The 21959-nt window shown below is 58.5% G+C and overlaps 5 protein-coding genes across 5 annotated transcripts; 4 read left to right on the top strand and 1 right to left on the bottom strand.

Moving 5' to 3' along the window:
• Positions 1-1672: 1672 nt before the first annotated feature.
• PSEUBRA_005297 (Cation-transporting P-type ATPase, N-terminal) lies at positions 1673-4609 on the top strand (the record flags this gene model as incomplete). The annotated part of the gene is made up of 1 exon (XM_016438731.1): positions 1673-4609. The coding sequence occupies one exon, from the start codon at positions 1673-1675 to the stop codon at positions 4607-4609; it is 2937 nt and encodes a 978-aa protein (XP_016290593.1).
• Positions 4610-6641: 2032 nt separating this feature from the next.
• PSEUBRA_005296 (Zinc finger, PHD-finger) lies at positions 6642-13331 on the top strand (the record flags this gene model as incomplete). Its single annotated transcript, XM_016438733.1, has 1 exon — positions 6642-13331. One exon carries the CDS (start codon positions 6642-6644, stop codon positions 13329-13331), a length of 6690 nt encoding a protein of 2229 aa, XP_016290592.1.
• A 180-nt stretch (positions 13332-13511) lies between these two features.
• On the bottom strand, positions 13512-15434 carry PSEUBRA_005295 (AMP-dependent synthetase/ligase; the record flags this gene model as incomplete). Its single annotated transcript, XM_016438716.1, has 1 exon — positions 13512-15434. The coding sequence occupies one exon, from the start codon at positions 15432-15434 to the stop codon at positions 13512-13514; it is 1923 nt and encodes a 640-aa protein (XP_016290591.1).
• Positions 15435-16316: 882 nt separating this feature from the next.
• On the top strand, positions 16317-16826 carry PSEUBRA_005294 (uncharacterized protein; the record flags this gene model as incomplete). The annotated part of the gene is made up of 1 exon (XM_016438734.1): positions 16317-16826. One exon carries the CDS (start codon positions 16317-16319, stop codon positions 16824-16826), a length of 510 nt encoding a protein of 169 aa, XP_016290590.1.
• A 1474-nt stretch (positions 16827-18300) lies between these two features.
• Positions 18301-20656, top strand: PSEUBRA_005293 (Major facilitator superfamily; the record flags this gene model as incomplete). The annotated part of the gene is made up of 2 exons (XM_016438737.1): positions 18301-20023; positions 20187-20656. The coding sequence occupies 2 exons, from the start codon at positions 18301-18303 to the stop codon at positions 20654-20656; spliced, it is 2193 nt and encodes a 730-aa protein (XP_016290589.1).
• Positions 20657-21959: the final 1303 nt, after the last annotated feature.

Raw genomic sequence — 21959 nt, 5'->3', positions numbered from 1 at the left:
AAACACGCACGCGCCGCAACCATCGCAATCTGCAGTCGAGGGTCAGAACAAAAGAGAGAAGGGTGAGCTAGGTAGTTGAACAGCTGCCTGCTGCGACTGTTTTGATTTCAGGCGGTCTAGTCTTGATCGCATCTCGATCCAATCGACTGCCATGAAACCACGAGCCAAACCTTTGAACGTCGACGCAAGTCAGCTCCAGCCTGAACGCCTTCCTTGAAGTGACCCTGTGAGAGCTTCGAGATGGCGAAGCGAACAGTCAAATGGACAGCTGAAACCGATCTGCCGTTGTACCTACAAATTTTGGCTGACAGTGATTAGCAGCAAAGCACATGTATCGGTTCGAGGTCTGTGCTGGAATCTCTCACAGCCTGTCATCACTACTTTGATGGCAAGCTTGATGCCGGGTTTCTTTTCTTCGGAAATGGTGAGCCGTTGCAAAAGCTGCAGCCGGCGGGGATGTAGCTCCAAATCCTCGACCTACAAACTTGTGATCGGTCCAGATAGTTGTGAATTGAATTCCCTTGTCCCAAATTGAAAACTGTGTACTTTCTCCAGCCTCTTTGCCGCTTTTGCGATTTCTGGTTCGATTTGAACGACTGCGCGCGAACCCTCGCCCGCTCACCGCTCGCTCGCTTGGGATCTGATGGAATCAAATTGGCCTTTTGGCCGCTTTTGTTCTGCCGCTTTGGCCGTTCGCCCTTTGGATCCAATTCACGCCCGTGCGTTGGTTGACACAATCCGGCAGCGAGCCGTCTGCATGTGGCCTTTTTTTCTGCTTGTCTGCAGCCGCAACCGCCGCATGTTGATTTTTTTTAATTGCTGCTCTCTCGCCTCTCTGGTCAGGTGCCCTAGCTCGCTTGTTTGGCGTCCCGCGCTCTTTGATCCCTGCTGCTCTGGTCCATTCCAGACGTGCGATTCTGGCTGCGCTCTCGTACCGGGACTGCTGCCGCACACTTTGTCTGTATCTACAGCTCACCTCATAAACAACCGCCTCGCCTGATCTCTAGCCTCTTTGGTCGCTATCTCGTTCAACATCGCTTCTTCCTTCCCTACCCTCTTTCTTCACCATCATCCTCAAGATTCTCCTGTTCCCCCCGTTCCCTCACGATTCTTCATCGCGAGCGACGACCATCAACGTCTGTCGAATCGCACCTCACCCATCTCCTCGCCGACTGGTAGAGTGACAAGGGTCATCCCTAGTACCGCTGCAATAGAGCGAGCTACAACCATATCAACGTAAGTGTTCCCTCCTCGACCTTTTTCACGACACGCGCACGCTATCCCTGCCTAGACACATGCAAACGCAACCTGGCAAACACCGCCATCGTCTATCGGCGCAGGGCCAATCTATCGCTCTGCACAAGGGTGATCCGGACAGCTCAGAGGAAAGGTAGCAGCTAACTTGACGGCGGTAGCGACTGCAGTGCATGGCGGCAAGATGGGAACGACGACTCTGACGCCCACGTCCGACTCAAATCCCGGGATTGGCAGGGGCTGCATTGCATCGTGCTCGGGAACGAATCTGATGGAACACGCAGCTGACTCTGCATACTTTTGCCTTCTCATCCTGGTCGAACTGTCTTTTGCCATCGCATCTGCCTCTTCTCCCGCGATCTGTTCCTTCCACTTGCCATCCTTGCAGTGTCTAGTCAAGTGAAACACTTTACTCAGAATGTCGGACAGCTCTGCAACCCAGGAGGGTGTCAACGAGAAGCGCCTGGAGGGCGTCTCGGAGGAGTACCAGCAGCTCATCGAGTTCATCCGCGCGCAAAAGTCGGCCGGCGGCGACGACGAGGGCGCTGATGAGACCCACATTGTCAAGAAGCGCAACTTCCCCTTCTTCTGGAAGACCACCGAGGTCCGCGTCAACAAGCACGGCGAGGCCGAGGAAGTCGCCCAGAAGGTCCCCGCCTCGTGGCTCGAGACCGACATGCTCAAGGGTGTCAGCGAGTCCGAGGTCCACCACCGCCGATCCCTCTTCGGTTTCAACGAGCTCGAGTCGCCCAAGGAGAACCTCTTCCTCAAGTTCCTCGGTTTCTTCAAGGGCCCCGTTCTCTACGTCATGGAACTTGCTGTCATCCTCGCCGCTGGTCTCCGTGACTGGATCGACTTTGGTGTTATCATTGCCATCTTGCTCCTCAACGCCTTCGTCGGTTGGTACCAGGAAAAGCAGGCCGGTGACATTGTTGCCCAGCTCAAGGCTGGTATCGCTCTTCGTTCTACTGTTGTTCGTGACGGCCACGAGGTCGAAATCGAGGCTCGTGACCTTGTCCCCGGTGACATTGTCGTCATCGAGGATGGAAAGACCGTGCCCTGTGACGGTCGCGTCTTGGCTGCGTACGAGGACAAGGACGGCTCCCAGGCCGCCGCCATCCTCGAGAAGGCTCGTGCTACCCGCCACGGTGACGACGACGATGACGAGGGTGTCGACAAGGGACCTGCCATCATCGCCTGTGACCAGTCGGCCATTACCGGAGAATCGCTCGCAGTCGACAAGCACATTGGTGACACCGTCTTCTACACCACCGGTTGCAAGCGTGGAAAGGCCTACGTCCTTGCCACCGACATTGCCAAGCAGACTTTCGTTGGTCGCACTGCCGCTCTCGTACTGGGTGGCGAGACCGAGGGCCACTTCCAGAAGGTCATGGGCTCCATCGGTTCGGCTCTTCTCTTCCTCGTCATCGTCTTCACCCTGATCTTCTGGATTGGCGGCTTCTTCCGCAACACCGGTATCTCGAGCCCCACCGACAACAACTTGCTCATCTACACCCTGATCTTCCTCATCGTCGGTGTCCCCGTCGGTCTCCCCTGTGTTACTACCACCACCATGGCTGTCGGTGCCGCTTACCTTGCTAAGCGCCAGGCTATCGTCCAGAAGCTCACTGCCATCGAGTCGCTCGCCGGTGTCGACGTCCTCTGCTCCGACAAGACGGGTACCCTCACTGCCAACAAGCTGTCCATTCACGAGCCCTTCACCTCGGAGGGTGTCGACGTCAACTACATGATGGCCGTCGCCGCTCTCGCCTCGTCGCACAATGTCAAGTCGCTCGACCCCATCGACAAGGTCACCATCTCGACGCTCAAGGACTACCCCGGTGCTCAGGACGAGCTCGCTTCCGGCTGGACCACCCACAAGTTCACTCCCTTCGACCCCGTCTCCAAGCGTATCACCGCCGAGGTGGAGAAGGACGGAAAGCAGTACATCGCCGCCAAGGGTGCCCCCAACGCCATCCTCAAGCTCTGCGCTCCTGATGCCGAGACTGCCGCTCAGTACCGAAAGGTCGCTGGTGACTTTGCCTCGCGTGGTTTCCGTTCGCTCGGTGTTGCCATGAACACCGACGGCCAGTGGAAGCTCCTCGGTCTCCTGCCCATGTTCGACCCTCCCCGCTCCGACACTGCTGCTACCATCGCCGAAGCCCAGTCGCTCGGTATCTCGGTCAAGATGCTTACTGGTGACGCCGTCGCTATCGCCAAGGAGACGTGCAAGATGCTGGCTCTCGGCACCAAGGTGTACGACTCGCACCGCCTCATCGGCGCTGGTGGCATGTCTGGTTCGGCTATTCACGACTTTGTCGAGGCTGCCGATGGTTTCGCCGAGGTGTTCCCCGAGCACAAGTACCAGGTCGTCGAGATGCTCCAGCACCGTGGTCACTTGACTGCCATGACCGGTGACGGTGTCAACGACGCTCCCTCGCTCAAGAAGGCCGACTGTGGTATTGCCGTCGAAGGTGCCTCGGACGCTGCTCGCTCCGCTGCCGATGTCGTCTTCCTCGACGAGGGTCTCTCGACCATCATCACCTCGATCAAGGTCGCCCGTCAGATTTTCCACCGCATGAAGGCGTACATCCAGTACCGTATCTCGCTCTGTCTCCACCTCGAGATCTACCTGGTGCTCACCATCCTCATCCTCGACGAGGTGATCCGATCCAACCTGATTGTCTTCATCGCTCTGTTCGCCGACGTTGCCACCATCGCCATTGCCTACGACAACGCCCCCCACGCCAAGGCCCCCGTCGAGTGGCAGCTGCCCAAGATTTGGGTCATCTCGGTCATCCTCGGTCTCCTGCTCGCCGCCGGTACCTGGATCATCCGTGGTACGCTCTTCCTCAACAACGGTGGTGTCATCCAGAACTTTGGTAACACGCAGGAGATCCTCTTCCTCGAAGTCTCGCTCACGGAGAACTGGCTCATCTTCATCACTCGTCTGGGCGGTGGTGAGTCGGACATCACGCTCCCCTCGTGGCAGCTGGTGGGCGCCGTGCTGGGTGTCGACGTGATTGCGACTCTCTTCTGTCTCTTCGGTTGGCTCTCGGGTGCTCCCCGCCGCAACCCCGTCACTGCTCCTCACGGTGGCTGGACCGACATTGTCACCGTCATCCGTGTGTATGCCTACTCGATCGGTGTCACCGCCATCGTTGGTGCCGTGTACTACATGCTCAACAAGTGGACCTGGCTCAACAACCTCGGTCGCCGCACTCGATCGCAGAAGAACCCTCTGCTCGAGGACTTCTTTGTCAACCTGCAGCGTCTCACCATTGTTCACGAGAAGAACGACGATGGCGAGGAGCTCTGGGCCTTCCACCCGCGAACCGAGATCGAGGACGAGTAATCGGATCGTTCCCGTTCTTGCTCCGGCTGTCTGTTCGCTGCTGCGTCTCTTGGCGGTAGTAGCGCACAGAGGCCATTCACATTCCCCGACATCGCTGCCGCCACTGGCTACGATGCCATTCTTCCCTCATACCACGTCCCAACTAGATCTATACTCTTTTTCTGCGCCCATTAATGTCTCGGGACCCCACGTCACTCGTTTCATGCTCTTTCAAAGCATCGACGATCGTTTCGATTTTCGCTTTCTTACATCATACGTGATCTTATGGTTCGTTACCCCTGCACGACTCGCAATTATCAGTTCCTGGCTCGTATCGACGTTGTGCGTGTGGCTGTGTGCTTGAGAGGCTGTCAGGAGGCGCGCTTGGCGGCTCCTCCCTTGAAGAGGTTCGGTGAGTTCGATTCGATGTGGCATCAAGCTCAGCTTGCGGATCATCCGACGCCTGGCATGCGATTGTCGTGTCATCCGGAGCGTGTCACCCGGTGGAAAGGAGTCATCTTTCCCACGATGATGTCCATACTCGTGCTTGTCAGCATCTCATCTCGTCGGGTCTCCCTTTGCAGCAATTTGTGCCTCTCCCAGACTGATGCCGGCACGGCCGTTTATTGCTGCGCGCGCACACGGCGCGAGCAATCGCTCTATTGTCACATGCTGAGCCACACAGTCGAGTGCACTGTCGTCTCTCGGCTAATGGAGGCCACGTAGGATGTATCGCAGTCTTGCCCGGCTGACCGACAGCCTTGACCCTGTGAAGGCACCAGCTCGACAACCTTGCACTGCTGCTGGGACCAATGTAGTCACAAAGGGTCACACTTCCGGTACTTTCAGCATCACGACTGTTGTAAAAAGTCGCCAAGAGCAAAGAGAAGAATTCCTCGAGAACCATCCGTAGACCAACTCAGGTCACAAACTACACGGGCGCAGACAAGAAGCACGTTGACGGATGCCCTTTCCATGTCTCTCCTCTCTTGAGACGAATGATTTTTTGAGGAGCTGTGATCAGGGCCAGGGCGAACGCGCAGAGCAAATCTGCTCTATTTGACACGGTCCTTCGCTGAAATGGACAGGAGGAGCTCGGCTAGACCTCGCCCAATTCAGAGCCAGATTTTGCTGCAGGAAAAGAGTGCCGGGCGAGAGTAGCAGCTGCAGGACTGTCTCTCGTTCTTAGCGAAAGATCCCGCGTGAAGTGCAGTAGCCAAAGGGGAAACCCTGCCAGAGAGTGCGCAGTCTGTCTGGTTCTGCGAAGCCCGGGGTCTTTTTGGCTTTTTCGTGTATTTTCCATTACACTGGCCTGGTCAGGCTTCCACAGCACAGTCTTTCAGCAAGGGAAAAAATAGGGTGCACACCGGGACTGCTTCTCTTGCAGGGAGCGCCACACACTGCACAGCGCAGTCTCCGCCTGGCAGGGCTCGATTTCGTTTTTTGACATGAGCTCTCTCTCGCCAGAGAAGACCCTCGCTGCTCATCGTCAAAGCCTCTTTGGTGGGTTGATATCTCGCCCTCGACACGCTCACACCCCACCTACATCATCTCACTCAGCTCCCGACATCCACCGCACCTACTCTGCCTTGCAGTTCCAGCATCAGCTCTCCCCGTCCGCGTTCACGAGCTCGACATTGAGCTGCAGCCTTCCCCTGCCAAGTCACCGCATTCCAATTGGCGTGCAAGTCGGTGGGCTGCCTAAAGACTCGACGCTATCGCTTTGTCGCCCCGCTACTAGCGGGTGCTCAGCCAACAGCTCTACAGCATCGCTTCCTCATCTCGCCGCCCACAGCTACAGCACTCGTCCACACGGCACATCTTTAAAGCTGTCATCGACCTTCACATGATCTGCACAGCACGACTCTAATCGCGATTACAATCCGCCCGTCTCGAGCGACTCCGCATACAAAGATCAGCAGCTCGCACCTTCTCTCTTCTCCGCACTCAACGCTCCGCTCCGCACTTGGTCCGCCATCGCTGCTTCAATCCATTCAAGTCGATAGCTTCCGCATACATATGTGCACTCGCTGAGTCGTGCGGCACTGCAGTCATGACGCCTATGAAAGTAGGCTCCACGAGCGACACCCCTCAACGTATCGTTGTCAAGTCGGTCAACGGACATGAACCCATCAAAGTGGAGCCAGCCTCCTCTTCCAGCGCGTCCGCACCCCAGTCCACTCCATCGCAGCTCACCACACCTCACTCATCTCCCTCCAAGTCCGTCGCCAACGCCGGCTCACCCAGATCACCAGGAAGACCTCGACGAGTGGAGCCCGTCGTCGTCTCTTCTCGCGACTTTGGACCCAGCGCTGGAGGCGACACCGATGACGAGGAAAAGGACGGCGACTCTGAGCCCGCCAAAGCCATGGCTATGAAGAGGCTTAGCCGCAAAAGCAAAGCGGATGCCATGTCCGCCATCTCGGGCAAGGAGTCATCGCCGGTCGATCCGCACTCCGCATCCACCGCCAACGGCGTCAACGGTGTTACGATCCCGGTTCCGGGCAACCCTGCGGCCCACCCTGCACGCAAGATGCTACAGCACCTCTCGTTCCCACCGCTAGCATTCGACACATCGGCCGCAGCGTCGTCCTCTTCATCACATCTGAATCCCGTGGCCGCCGCAGCGCAGCCCGTCATTCCTTCCAGCACAAGCACACCACGCAATCCGCCGCCGCGACTTCGACCCAGACTCTTCGAGCTCGAAGAGGCGCCCACCTTCTACCCATCCCTCGACGAGTTTGCTGATCCCATGAAGTATATCTCTTGGATCGCCGACCCGCAAGGTGGCAATGGTAAGGCGTACGGGATCGTCAAGATTGTGCCGCCCGAGGGATGGAACCCAGAGTGCGTGCTCGACGAGCAGTCGTTCCGCTTCCGCACCCGTGTCCAGCGCCTCAATTCGCTCAGTGCGGATGCTCGAGCGTCCCAGAACTACCAGGAGCAGCTGCAAAAGTTCCACGCACAGCAGGGCCGCAAGCGCGTCTCGGTTCCCGTCATCGATGGCCGCTCCGTCGACTTGTACCAACTCAAACTCGTCATCGCGGGTCTGGGCGGCTACGATGCTGTCTGTCGAAGTCGAAAGTGGTCGGATGCCACTCGCAAGATTGGCTACAGCGAGAAGGACAGCGGTCAGCTCTCGACCCAGGTCAAAGCCGCTTACACGCGCATCATCTTGCCCTTTGAAGAGTTTCTGGCCAAAGCAAAGGAGCAGTCGCGCGCCAATGGGTCCTCCGTCAGCCCGAATCTCGTTCAGAGCGCCACCATGGGCGGTCCCCTCGAAGGCCAAGAAAATGGCATCCACCACGCCTCGATGTCACCCAGTCTCGATGCTACCTCGAACGGACAAAGAAGTGGACTGTCCAAGACACCAGAGCCTTTCACCGCCGCTGGCGCTGCCGAGGCACTAGCCAATGCAACGCCCGTCGTCGATCCAACCACACAGAGCCCATCCACCGTTGCGAGCACACGTCGCAGTGCCCGCAAGAGATCGGAAGCGACGACCACGCCTGCCTCTTCTTCTCGCATGCCGGTGCAGCTCGCTGCCGGTCCGGCAACGCCACTCGCCGGCAGGCGCGGAAGGAAAGGCGTCAGTCCTTACGTCGAGGCGGATGCGCACGATCGCTCCCATGCGGCTCAGAATGGGCAGGAAGAGCAGATGTGCGAAATCTGCCTTCGCGGCGAGGATGGTCTCAACATGCTGCTTTGCGACGACTGCAACCGCGGCTATCACATGTACTGCCTTCAACCCGCGCTCACCTCCATCCCCAAATCGCAGTGGTTTTGCCCACCCTGTCTGGTGGGCACCGGCCACGACTTTGGCTTCGATGACGGCGAGACACACAGTCTCTACACTTTCTGGCAACGCGCCGAGGCCTTCAAGCGCGAGTGGTGGTCGAAGCGCCCAGAACGTCTCTGGAAGCCGGAGTCGGACGGCTCGACCGCATCTGGCAGTGATGCAGCGACGAACGGTCTGGCACGCCGTGTGCACGGCACGGATCTCGTCGTGTCGGAAGACGACGTGGAGCGCGAGTTCTGGAGGCTAGTGCACTGCCAAACCGAAGAGGTCGAGGTCGAATATGGAGCCGACGTGCATTCGACGACGCACGGCAGCGCTCTACCGACGCAGGAGACGCATCCACTCAGCCCCTACTCGCGCGACAAGTGGAACCTCAACAATCTTCCCATTGTGCCCGGCTCGCTGCTGCAGTTCATCAAGTCCGACATCTCTGGCATGACCGTCCCTTGGATCTACGTCGGCATGATCTTCTCCACCTTCTGTTGGCACAACGAGGACCACTACACGTACTCGATCAATTATCAGCACTGGGGAGAGACCAAGACGTGGTACGGCATTCCGGCAGATGACGCCGAGAAGTTCGAGAACGCCATGCGCAAGGCAGCACCCGACCTGTTCGAGACGCTTTCCGATCTGCTCTTCCACCTCACCACCATGATGAGCCCCGAGAAGCTCAAGAAGGAAGGCGTCCGTGTCGTCGCCTGCGACCAACGAGCCAACGAGTTCGTCGTCACCTTCCCCAAAGCGTATCACAGCGGCTTCAATCATGGCCTCAACCTCAACGAAGCCGTTAACTTTGCGCTGCCCGACTGGATCTTTGACGACCTCGAGTCCGTACGCAGATATCAGCACTTCCGCAAGCCAGCCGTCTTCTCCCACGATCAGCTGCTCATCACGGTCTCACAGCAGAGTCAGACCATCGAGACGGCCGTGTGGCTCGAGGCTGCCATGCAAGAGATGGTCGACCGCGAGTTGGCCCAACGGAACGCCCTTCGCCAGATCATTCCGGATCTTCAGGAAGAAATCTATGAGGAGGACGTGCTCGAGAGCCAATACATCTGCGCTCACTGCACCCTCTTTTGCTATCTCGGTCAGCTGACCAGTCCGAAGGCGGACGGCGTTGCTTGTCTGGATCACGGCTTTGAAGTATGCAATGCGGATGCACCCACCAAATGGACGCTCAAGCTGCGCTTCTCGGACGATCAGCTTCGTTCCATCCTCGCCAAGGTCTGCGAGAAGGCGGCCATCCCTCGAAACTGGACCCAGCGCCTCATGAAGACGCTAGCACTCGGTCCCAATCCTCCCCTCAAGGCGCTTCGTTCGCTGCTGCACGAGGGCGACAAGATCGCTTTCTCCTTGCAACCGCTCGAAGACCTCAAGACTTTTGTCGCCTGTGCCAACTCGTGGGTCGACCGAGCCAATGTCTTCTTGGTCCGCAAGGTGCACAAGAGGCGCGGTGAGCCCGCGGCTGCCCCTGCTGGAAGAGGAAGACGATCCAAAGGCGGCCTTGGCGGCGGTGACGACAGCTTCGCGAGACGGCAGAGCATGGACGCAACCGCAGAAGACGCTGATGTCGCTGCGGATCGAAGTCCCGAGGCTTTGTACTCGCTTCTCGCAGAGCTCGACGGACTCCACTTTGACGCGACGGAGATTGGCTCCCTTCGGACGCTCGTGCAGGAGCTCGAGGAGTTCATTGGACGAAGTGACGAGATCATGCGACTGCGAGACACGAGCAACGAGGCCAGCCTCAAGGACTGCGAGAGCGTCCTCACGCTCGGCAGCTCTCTCAATGTCGACGCGCCGCAGATCAAGGAGCTGTCGGACTACGTCGAGCGCCGCAAGTGGGTGCAGGAGGTCACTGAGGCGCGCGAGACCTACCTCTACTACCACGAAGTGCAGGAGTTGCTCGAACGCGCTGACAGCTGCGGTCTGGGCGATCACGAGCTGCGCAGGGACCTCGAGCAGAGACGCGATGCTGGTCAACGCTGGACCGAAAGAGCACGAGAATGGCTCGAGGGTGTTGTGCCTATCACGATCGGCGTACTGGAAGAGCTTTCCGAATCGTCCGCCGAGATCCCTGTCGTGCTGGAAGTGGCGCAGAATGTCACGAATGCGCTCGCCAAGGCCAAGGACCTCCAAAAGAGCGTCCAGACGCTGCACAAGGGCCTCCAAGCGGGTGGCTCAGGCGGCACCGGAATCGACGCCGACGGTGATCTGTCGATGATCTCGGTCTCGGAGAACAGCGAAGTGGCTGAGCGAATGGCTCTCCTTCCTGACGCTCGCCGCGTCCTTCGCGCCGTCAGGTCGCACAACCTGGACCTCGACCACATCCAAGAGATCGAGGAAGCTGTACAGGTCTACGATGCCTGGCGAGCCTCCTTCAACCACATCATGCAGGGCATTGCCCCCGGATCTCGACGCCTCACCGACACGGATCGCGAAGAGGAACTTCAGAAGCTGGTGGAGCGAGTCGAGCATGCCACCGACCCTTCCGACGACCAGCTGAGGACTTCTGCACGCAACTGCATCTGCAGGAGCTCAGCGCCCATCGCCGTGCCTTCCTCTTCGGGGGCCGAGTGCACCCGCTGCCAGGTCCGATACCATCTCTCGTGCATCAAAGTGCGGCCCTCGGAGGTCACCCGCGCCGAGAACGGCTGGGCTTGTCCGTTCTGTCCCTGGGACGGCCGCGCTGCCTTCCTCAAGAATCGCAAGGCCGTCACCGTATTCGATCTTTCCAAGCTCGTCTACGACCAACCTCATCGACGAGACCAGTTCAAGTTCCTGCCGGTGGAGTGGGACGCGATCGAGGAAGTGGTGGCCAAAGCGAAGCGCTTCGAGACAGCAGCCAAACGCATGATCAAGACGCTCTCCATGATGCGCCAGGAGCAAAAGCCCAACGTGCTCGCACATTGGTTGCGTCGCGCCATCTGCTGCCCCGTCGACGTGCTCGGTCCGGAAAGGGTCAACATGCTTGAGATCATCAGCGAGAATCTGCTCGCCTTGGCCCCGGAGATGGCGCATGTCAGAGCTGCGGCGCCCGTCGAGCGCGCGAACGTACCATTTCCTTCGCGAGCCGACGACCAGAACGACCTCACAGCGCAGCAGCCGAGCTCGTCTCGCTTCACAGCTCCTGGTGACCGCGATTCTGGCTCACCAGCTGTGCGCGAGGACCGCAAGCGCAAAGCCAAGAGAGGCAAGCGTGCCAAGCTCGTCTTCCGAGAAGAGATCGGCATTGGAGCCTACCGCGATCGCCAGCCGATCTACTGTCTCTGCCATGAGCCGGAGAGCGGTCGTATGATTGCCTGCGACAAGTGCATGCTGTGGTTCCACACGCATTGCGTGCGTCTGGACGACCCGCCCAACCTCGGCAACGAGCCATGGAACTGTCCCATGTGCTGCATCAAGGCGGAACGTAAGTATCCTCAGGCCGAAGTCAGGGTCAAAGACATTGGCGTCACCGACCCGGAGCTCTGGCTTGACATTCGCGCCACGCTGCGTTCGCTCGAGAAGCCCGTCAGCAAGGTCCAGACGTGGAGCAGTCCGGAAAACAAGCGGATCGTGCTGCATCTCGAAAAGTTCACGCCGGCCATTCATGCCGAGGAGGTGCATTCGCAGATCAGTAAGCGCGCCAAGCTCGACGCTGACACGCCGAGCAAGGCGCGCCCTTCGCTGGGTCGGGCCGACTCGAATCCTACGCCTGCGAAGGAGAGCGGTGCTCTTCCATTCGCACCGCCTCCTGTGCCAAGCGAGGCTGCTCGTGGGATCGTGCCTGCGCCGGCGCCAGCTGGTCCGAGCCAGCCGCCTCCCGCACCTGCTGCTGCCACGGCCGAGACGCCTGCACCAAAGTCCGCGAGGAACGACGAGTCGTTCGCTCCCTACTCGACGCCAAAGTGGGAAGGACAGTCAAGGCACGATTGGGCCGATGCGGTGGAAAGACGAAATGCCGATGGCATGGACCATCTCTACCGTCGCGGCGTCACCGATGCCATGCTCCTCCGTTTCTACATTGGCTGGAACGGCCGCAGCCTCGTTCATGCTCTGCGAGATGCGGCGGGCAACATCGTCGAGGTGCCTCTTGGCGATGCGATCCGCTTGCACCCGGACGATCCCGAGGGCGTGCGCGTGATTCGCGCTGCCGTGGATCGACACTTGGGAGGAGGCCCTGCTCGCTCTGCGCCTTATCACGGCTATGGTGGCGAGATGGACGGAGACTACCCGATTGCGCCCTACAGGGGTGTGGATGGTCACTATGGATCGCAGCGACGCGAGCCTCCGATCGTGCCTTCCAACGGTCGATTCGACATGAGGTCGCCTGGTATGATCCCATCGCAGCGACTCGGCAACGGTCGAGAGTACGACCCTGAGCGCGAGCGCGATCTGCACGATGCAGCGTCACCCGCTGTCCGAGCCAATGCGCCGCGCGAGATCATGCCGACGTACGCACGAGTCGACGGTCAGTCTGGAACGAGTCCCTATCCGGGCGCTGCTGAGCTGAGCCGCCAGCCGTCTTCGCTGGATCGAGTCCCACCCTACCCACCTGCCGGCCGCAGCACCGCACCACACGCCGATCTAGACGCTCCACGAGGCCCCCCACCCCCCATCCCCACCTACTCGTCGGCCAAGCTCGAGCCCACTAACGGCTCAAGCGCGTATCCGGCGCTAGTCCTCGACCCGGCGATGATGGAGGATGACGCAGCAGGTCAGATCGATCCCAGCCTCACCGACGCCCCTCCCCCCGTGCCGGCAGCGGCGGCATCAACAGAGCCCGCACGCAAGAGCATCACCCCCTCACCCGCCATGGAGAGTGGAGCGGAGAAAGAAGGAAAGGAGGAAGCACAGAGCGTACGCGAACAGGCCCGACAGATGGCCCGTAAGATGCGGCCCGATGCCAGCGAGGAGGAGATCGAGAGGCTCGTGGCCAATTTTGTTGGCGGCGAGGGCTAAGCACCCATTCACAATGGCGACCTCATATACAGCCTTCTCAGTTTCAATAATAACACAGCGAGCACTCTTATACGCAGCGATACACAGCGAACCTCATGCACAGCGATCCTGCAATTGACACACAACCATACCAGACCTCTTACGCGAGATTGTTAGAAAGAAGTCCATTATTCATCAATTCTACAACTTGACCTGACCAGCGGCGATGCTCTTGTAGTGCTCGGGCAAGAAGGGCTGATAACCATCCGCACCGGGGGGCAACCAGAAGAGGCGGTCGGAGCCGCACTTGTCGTGCTCGATGCCCTGATTTCTCAGCTGGACCTTTTGCTGTTTGACGGTGCCGGTCTGTTCCATGGCGGGGACGACGCGGATGAAGAGGGGTACGGCGTATTTGGGGAGGCTCTTTCGTGCGGCTTGGGCGAGAGTCTTCCAGTCGATGCGGGATGCCTCGTCGGCAGGGATGGCGGCGCAACCTGCACGACCGTCGTGAGCGGGCACCAGAACACCGTAGACGTTCGCCTCGCCAACCACTTGACCGAGCGCATTGGCCACTTCTTGCGTCGAAACGTTCTCCGATCGCCATCGGAACGTGTCGCCCATTCGATCGCCAAAGTAGAAGAATCCATCCGCATCCTTGGTCATCAGATCACCCGATCGGAACCACGCATCCCCCTTCTTGAGCGCGTCGTTGAGGATCTTCTTCTTGGTCGCATCCGGGTTATCGGCGTATCCCTGGAATTTGGAGATGGAAGAAGTGCCGATGCGCATGACGAACTCGCCCGCCTCGTTAGGCTTGCATTCGACGCAGAAACCCGTCTTGGGATCGCGGTAGATGTCCTCGGTGATCGCATCGACGCGGATGATCTTGAAGTCGGGACGGACGATGCCGGCGACACGACCCATGCGACCCACCGCACCGGCTCCAAAGGGACCCGTGTTGTAGTTGATCAGCGCGCCATTGCCTTCGGACGAGGCGAAAAATTCGGAGATGACACGAACACCGTAACGCTCGCGGAACTTCTCCCATACGTCGGGGCGCATGCCGTTTCCGTAGGCCATGCGAACGTTGTGCTTCTTGTCGAGGGGCGAAGGGGGGACTGCGAGCAGGTAGCGTGCGATCTCACCGATGTACTGCACGACGGTAGCGTCGTACTTGCGCACCTCGTCCCAGTACTTGCGCGCGGAGAACTTGCGGCCGATGATGACGGTGCTTCCCGAACACAGACAGGCCGAGATGCACAGGAACAAGGCGGAAGAGTGGTACAGCGGCATGGGCGTGTAGATGCGATCGTTGGTGGAGAAGTTGTTGAAGACGGGCCAGACGGACGAGGCGGTGCCCATGCGGCCGTGCGAGCAGAGCGCGGCTTTGGGGAGACCCGTGGTGCCCGAGGTGTAGATGAGCGCGGCGGTGGTGGATTCGCCGACGTCCTTGCGGTACTTGTCGTCGATGCGCTTGGCCGAGTACTTGGCGAGCTCGGTAGGGCCGAATGGGATCTTGTTCTTCAAGGGCTTGGAGACTTCGATCGCGGCTTTCTCCGTGTCGCCGTCAGCGGGAGTGATGCCGTCGTCGTAGCACAGGAAGCTCTCGAGCGTCTTGCCCAGCAACTCGTCCTGCACCTCCGACACCGTCCCCTCGAGATAGGGCTCGTAGACCAGCATCTTGGCCCTCGCGACCGTCACGCAGTGCACCAGACTCTTGTCGGTCAACGAGTTGTTGATGAAGGCGGGCATGACATTGATGCACATGCAAGCGAGGTACCACTCGATGATGGCCACCGAGTTGCCCATGAAGATGGCGACGCGATCGCCCGCCTTGAAGCCGCGCGAGAGGAGGTAGTTGGCGATGCGGTGGACATCTTTCGCGACCTCGCCCCAGGTGAAGCTCTTGCCGAGGTAGACGTAGGCGACGGCATCGGGACGCTTGGTGGCTTGGGCGTCAAAGTACTCGTAGATCGAGAGTTTGTTGCGCCAGGAGCGGATCTTGTGCTTGATCTCGCCGCCGGAAGCGCCGCGGCCGAGACGGATGTCGGAGGCGAGACCGTGCTTGGCGTCGAGGTAGGCGATCGCCGCGAGGGAGGCGGCGGCTTTGGCGATGGCTGCCATGGTGCCGAAATTAGGTTGGGGTGGGACGATGGAGTGGATGGAGTGGTGGGAGACAAAAGCGATGGCTGAGCGAGATGAAGCTCAGGCGCGGTTGTTGCTCTCAAGCAGGCTTGGTAGTAAGTTGATCGAGGTGAGAGGGGATGCAATCGATGGAAGCACGAAGGGAAGCGCTCTCCCAACGATGGGACCAAAAAAGTGGGCTCAAGCGGTCATTGTCTGGATGGCGGTTGAAAGCGTTGGAAAGACTAAATGTGCCATGCAGCGCCAACTGGAGCATGGGAGAGAGACTCAGACTGCCGTCGATCTGCCCCGCTTTGGCAGCGCAGCTCTGACGTTGGAACGTACAATTTGAATACAATGGCTCATGCAGTGTAAGTGCAGATGTATGCAGACCCTGATACGCATTTGAATTTGGTGCGCAGGGGTGAAATACAAATTCGAGTTTCACGGATCCACCAGAATGTCTCGTGTGGGGAAGATCCTTGCCGAAAGCAGCGTCTCTGGTCGAGCCAAACCAGACCCACCGTCTGGCCCTCGTCTTCCATCGCTGAGCTCGACTTTCAGCGTTATCGGTGCAATCTGACATTCGGTTGCTCCGACAGCTTGGCCCTATCCGACACCTCGTACCGGACGGCATCTCAGTATTGTGGGAACACCTGCACCGCCCGCTTCGGCATATCATCAAGAGCAATTCAGGATTCCTTTGCTACGGTCGCCGCTCTGAGCATTACACACCACTGATACTGGCAGACGAGAGCTGAGCGCAGACTGGCACGTGCGCCGTTGTGCACAGCGTTGGTGGATCGACGCTACTAGCTTGCCCCTGCATCCTCTCGCATCTCGACCTGCAAACCCCACGGACAGCACTGAGCAGCAGCCATCATGGCGCTCAACTGGGTCATGCTCGACCACAGCGGTCGCAAACCCCTGCCTCTCCCACAGGAGCAAGTCCTGGCCCATATCGGCAAGACATCGCTGCAGCTTGACTACGCATCAAAGGGCATCAGCTACAGGGCCGAAGGCGATGCCTTGATCACTTCACATCGCTTCGTCTTCATCCGTCAGGCTCAAGCGACCGCTCCACCGGACCCGACGGTGCTTAAGTCGCTCTCGGTCCCGCTCGACCACTTCCAAGCGAGCAAATTCATCATCCCCATCTTCACCGCAGCCTACCTCCAAGCCGATGTCTACTCCGTACCTCAGGGCGGACTGCCGGAACGACAGCCTGGAGAAGAGTCGCACCCCGTGGGCAAGCTCAAGCTGTGGTTCATGGAGTCGGGTGGTATTGCCTTTCGCGACGCCGTCGACAAGGCGAGGACGCTGTGGCAGAAGCATCGCCAGGAGGAACAGGACGAGAACGCTCTGCCGGCTTACGAGCCTCCGGCTGCATGACACGAGCGAGCGAACGACACCGAACACATAATTCAACCTCCGTCGCCATGACTGATACTGCTTAAAGCGTCCTCGACATTTGCTGATAGCTGAAGCTCGAAGCGGGACCGCTGAGAAGGAAGGACCCTTGGCACAAGCTCAAGCATGCCAAACGCCGGTCGGATCGGGCTCGGCCGGATGGCTTATCGAGATCACGGCTGATTTTTCGGAGTTATTACTCACGCCACACCGGCTATCGAAGCTGCTTTTGCCCTCAAACCCTCCGGCTTTCTTGAAGATTTTATTTTAGCAAAAATAAAGACGGATTGCAAAGACGCCGAGCAAAGGGCCGAGCCTGCTCCTATCGACGTCGTGCACACCATGGCTATGAGGTTAATGTAGCATGTCGGGCTTTGGGATCGCGTGTTCCGTTGGAGAAAGGCTCAAGGAAAGACGCTTGTCCTTATGCTAACCGCTTTTGCTCGTGATTGAAGGACGAGACACGAGTATAGAAGCTATGTCCGCCAGCGCAAACGCCAGGCTGTCGAGCGAGTCACATTCGAACATCTCTTTTGTGAGCGGCTCAAGAGTCGGCAGATGGTCGCCCGGACACGTCGCCACGATGCGATCTACTGGCGCAAGCCTGTTCACAATGGCCACAGGCATGCCGAGCAAACCACCGAGAACCCTCATGCCAGTATTCTCCACATGTCATCCTGTCTTGCTCTGAAGGGAGAGATCTGTCGATACGAGGCAAGCTCCACGTTTGGAACTGCTTGCTAGCAATACACCGCATGTCGTGCTAGTCGAACGTCGCCTGGTATTTCCACAGCGAGAAGCGAACATGAAGCGGGGACGATGAAGCGGTGACCATGAGCCGTCCCTCCGTCTACGTTCCGATGTTCGTACCTCCGAAAAGCTTCAACGGGTACTCGCGAGCTTCGATAAGTGTGTGTGCAACATAAGACCACACGCATGCATCGAGACGATCAGGCTTTGGCGTACCATAGGGTTGCGGTGTTCGGTCAATTGGTCGGCTTTGCATTTTACTGCGCTTCAGTTTCCTTCCGCTACAACGTCAAACTACGCCGAGTCGCTTGTCACAGCGCTCGCTGACTGGATCGGCTGTGACGCTTTCGAATTTATCGAATTTTTAAAAAATCATTTTCGGGTTTTCTTTTACCGTGTCACAGTGGGCACAAAGCCTTGAGGATCCGGCCACGCTAACTCGGCTATGCTGCTATGGTAACCCCTCGCCTGTACGACCTCTAAGGTCCTAGTCACACTCACTTCTCCTCCTTCCATCACCACCATCTCGTATCTCCGTCCACATCTGGAGCGGGCACTTCGTCCATCATACTGAGCATATATACCAGCTTCCAGAACAAAGCGATTCGGCTTTGGTCTCGACTACAGCAGCCACCTCCCTCGCATAGACACCTCTAGACCGGATTGACATGCACCAGCACACATCGCAATCATCATCGATCTCAACATGACGTCCAGCAGTAGGAGTAGCAGTCAGCATCGTCCGCACCAGCCGCCTTCGTATTGGGGTGCGGAACAACAACCCCTCACACTCCAGGCACCATCAGCCTCTCGACCACAATCCCGCAACAACTCTTCCCACTCTCTACATGCATCGTCCTCGTCGACATCGCATACCCGCTTAGGATCAAGCGGTCTTCCTTCGGCAACGAGCTCCAGTGACGCCGACAAGAAGCAGTTTCCCGCCTCATCCTCAGCTTCCGCATCTCTTCATTCTTCCAATGATCACGAGGAGCACGGCGACTTGCCAGGCCCCCTTCCCACCACGCACACTCTCCAGCCGCTCTCGTCTCGCCTCTCAAGAGCAGACTCGCGATCCAAAGCGCAGCGATCCGACGCCGTCAATTCGCAGCAACCCAACACTGGCCGTCCACGTTCCGCATCGAATCGCTCTGTATCTTATCTAGATGCCATCAAGAAACCCTCCGACCTGCATCGCGCTTCCTCGCGCGTATCCTCCATACACCGATGTGAAGATCCTCCGTTCCCAGCCTCCGCTCTTGGGCTGACGCTCACGAAGTCGGAAGATCCAGACGCCATCTACATAGACTGGCCCGCGGATGACCCCGAGAACCCTTTCAACTGGCCTACATTACGCAAGTGGATTCTCGTCTCGGTCTGCTTCCTCTTCACCGCCTGCACCGCTTTCAACGGTTGCGGTTACCCTTCTGCTTCGTATCAGGCCTCGGTCGACTTGCAAACAACGCAACTGGTCTATCTCGTAGGTAACGCAGTCTTTCTCTTTGCTGTGGCCATCACGCCGCTCATGCTGGCTCCTCTCAGTGAAGTTTACGGTCGAAGCCCTATCTACCTCACTGCCGTCGGCTTCTTCACGGTGCTTTACATCCCACAAGCCCTGGCCAAGAACATCACCACCATCATTGTCGTCCGATGGTTCCAGGGCATGGCCGCGTCGGTCGGAAACTCCTTGGTCGCAGGTAGCGTCTCTGACCTGTTCCACGCCAACGAGCGCGGCTTTCCCATGTCGCTCTACTCGATCTCGGTCTACGTCGCGCAGGGAGTCTCGCCCTTCCTCTCGTCGATGACAGTCAACCGTGCGAGCTGGCGCATTATGTTCTGGTGGCAGGGTGGTCTCGCTCTCCTCACCTACGCACTTATGTACCTCGTGCTTAAAGAGACCCGTGGACCCGTCCTCCTCTCGCGACGTGCCAAGAAGCTCACTGCCGAGACGGGCCGCCTGCACAAGTGCCGCGCCGACGACGAACGCCAATCCTTCCTCATCATGGTCCGCGTCTCGCTCTTCCGTCCCATGCAATACCTCGTCCTGGAGCCTGTGGTGCTCAGCTTCACGCTGTGGATCGGCTTCCTCTGGGGCGTGCTGTTCATTTCGCTCGAAGCGGTGCCAATCGTTTTCTCCGGCTATGGATGGAATTCCGAACAGCAACACATGGCCCTGCTGACCATCGCGGTCGGCGGTTTCATTGGCTACTTTGCCAATATCCATCAGGAGAAGCTGTACGCACGCAAGGCGAGAAAGTGCGGTGGAAAGCCACCTCCGGAGGCCAGGCTGTACTATGCCGCTGCTGGTGGAATTCTCGCCCCTATCGGCCTGTTCATTTTCGCCTGGACGGGCAGGCAGGGAATTTCACCCGTCGCGCCGCTCATCGGCCTCGTCGTCACTTTTGCCTCGCTTTTCCCCATCTACCTAGGTAAGCTCATTCCTTTCTTTCTCTTTTCCTCTCACAACGTCATGCTGACCTTCCCCTACCCTTTTCCCATCCCTCCGGGTGTCAAACGGCAAACTTTGGTCAAAAGCCACATTTTCCTTCCTTGCTGACGTGTATGAGCGGTACGCGAGCTCCGCTCTGGCAGCCCAATCGTTCCTGCGTAACACGTTTGCGGCGTTCTTCCCGCTCTTCTCGCAGACCATGTACGTGCAATTGACGCCCAAGTACGCCTCGACGCTGCTGGCGTGCATCGCGGCGTTGTTGGGCGTGGTGCCGTTCGTGCTGCTCAAGTACGGCCATCGGATCCGCAAGCATAGTCGGGCGGCGATGGCGTTGGAGAGGGAGGAGCAGGAGGCGGCCGAGTTCCTGGCACATGAAGGTGAGAAGCAGAGGAGGAGCGAGGCGAGACGCGCAGCTCGCGCTGCGAGGATCGCTGCTGCCAACGGACAGGGTGGACTGGTGGATGAGGAGAAGATCGTCGATCGCGAGGAGAGGAAGGAGGACGGTGACACGAGTAGTGACGGAAGCGATACCCCGGCCGTAGAGCCAAAGGGAAGAAGGGACTGCGACGACTGCAACAACTTCAAACGCATGCCTCCCACCAGCATCTTGTAGATGAGACAGCTGCACGTCAGCGCATTCAACCACACCAGCATTCATGTTTCATCCCACCCGCATTGTAAGCCTTTGTGCCTTTCTGGGGTGCCTTTTGAGTTTAATGAAAGTTGCCAATCAGACCAGCCGCCATAACACCCGCATCTCATCTCATTTCTGCTCGTGCCTGTCGTTGACCATCGCCGAGGCTCTCCCTTGTCGTTCCATTGATGATCAGGACATTGATCCGCCGCACGCATTTGACAACGGTTCGACACCAGTGACTCCCGCTGCAATGGATGTTGATCCGCCTCAGCAGGCCGATCCTGGTCCGATACCCCCCGCCAACAACACACCAGACAGCTCAACCGTCGTTCCACCACCTTCCATCGCCCTTTGTCCGATTCCCTCGCCGGCTTTGTCTTGCACTTGTTGATCAGCCACTTGCGGTACCTTTTGCCCTCAAAGTCGCAAGCGCACCTCATAGCTGGCACCGTGTCGCTACACGATGTTTGGATGGAGCTGCAGCCTCGGAGGGTGCAGCCCTTGGTCGTGATCCAACGGATCTCTCCATCCAGCCCAAAAAATCCTGCGATTGCGGCGTTGCTGAAGGTGAATGGTTGAGACGGATCGAGAGACTTCAAGCGGATGGCAGGCGCGTTGGGTCCAAACCATTTGATAAGCGAACAGCGAGCTTGAATGGCGTCCCTGACGGCTCCTCGGCGTGTATCGGTAGGACACCGAGCGAGGGCAGGGTTGGCGGTGATCAGGGGGCTGCCTTGATTGGAAAAGAGCTTGTCAAGTTTGAATTCCGAGGCGTTGTCGTCCTCGAGATCGGTAGCGAGATGAGCTGTGCGAGCTGCTTCGTTGAAGATGGTCAAGTACGCGAGGTTCCATTTGCGAAAGATAGCTCGAAGCTTTGCCGGAACGACGAGCAGGAACTTGCGAGATCGTGCATCCGTCAGAGGTGGCTTGTTGTTTGATGGACCGGGTCGAAAGGCGCGAGCACGTTGATTGCTGATGGCCTAGGGCCATGATCGACTCGACTTCGTCCCCAAGATCGCCTGGGTCGAACAGACCATAATCGGTCGGTACCTCATCATCGCTCAGATCAACGAGTGTTCGAACGGCCAGCGTTGCACCGGCCCAATCTCGTAGTGATGAAACTGCACGTCGAGCCAGATGCGGGAGAACGCCGGATGGCCGAAACCGTTCTGAGGAAAGGGATCCTGAAGCAGGCAGCCGAAGGAGTCAGTTGATGATAGCAGTCGCCTGCGGCCTTCGAGCCGCTGCTGAGAGGCTGCCGGAAGGACGAGTCGAAGCG

Source organism: Kalmanozyma brasiliensis, assembly GCF_000497045.1.
Source record: "Kalmanozyma brasiliensis GHG001 unplaced genomic scaffold PSEUBRA_SCAF5, whole genome shotgun sequence".
Lineage (NCBI taxonomy): Eukaryota > Fungi > Basidiomycota > Ustilaginomycetes > Ustilaginales > Kalmanozyma > Kalmanozyma brasiliensis.
The sequence above is the reverse complement of the archived record's forward strand: the minus strand, read 5'-3'. Positions and strand labels throughout refer to the sequence as shown.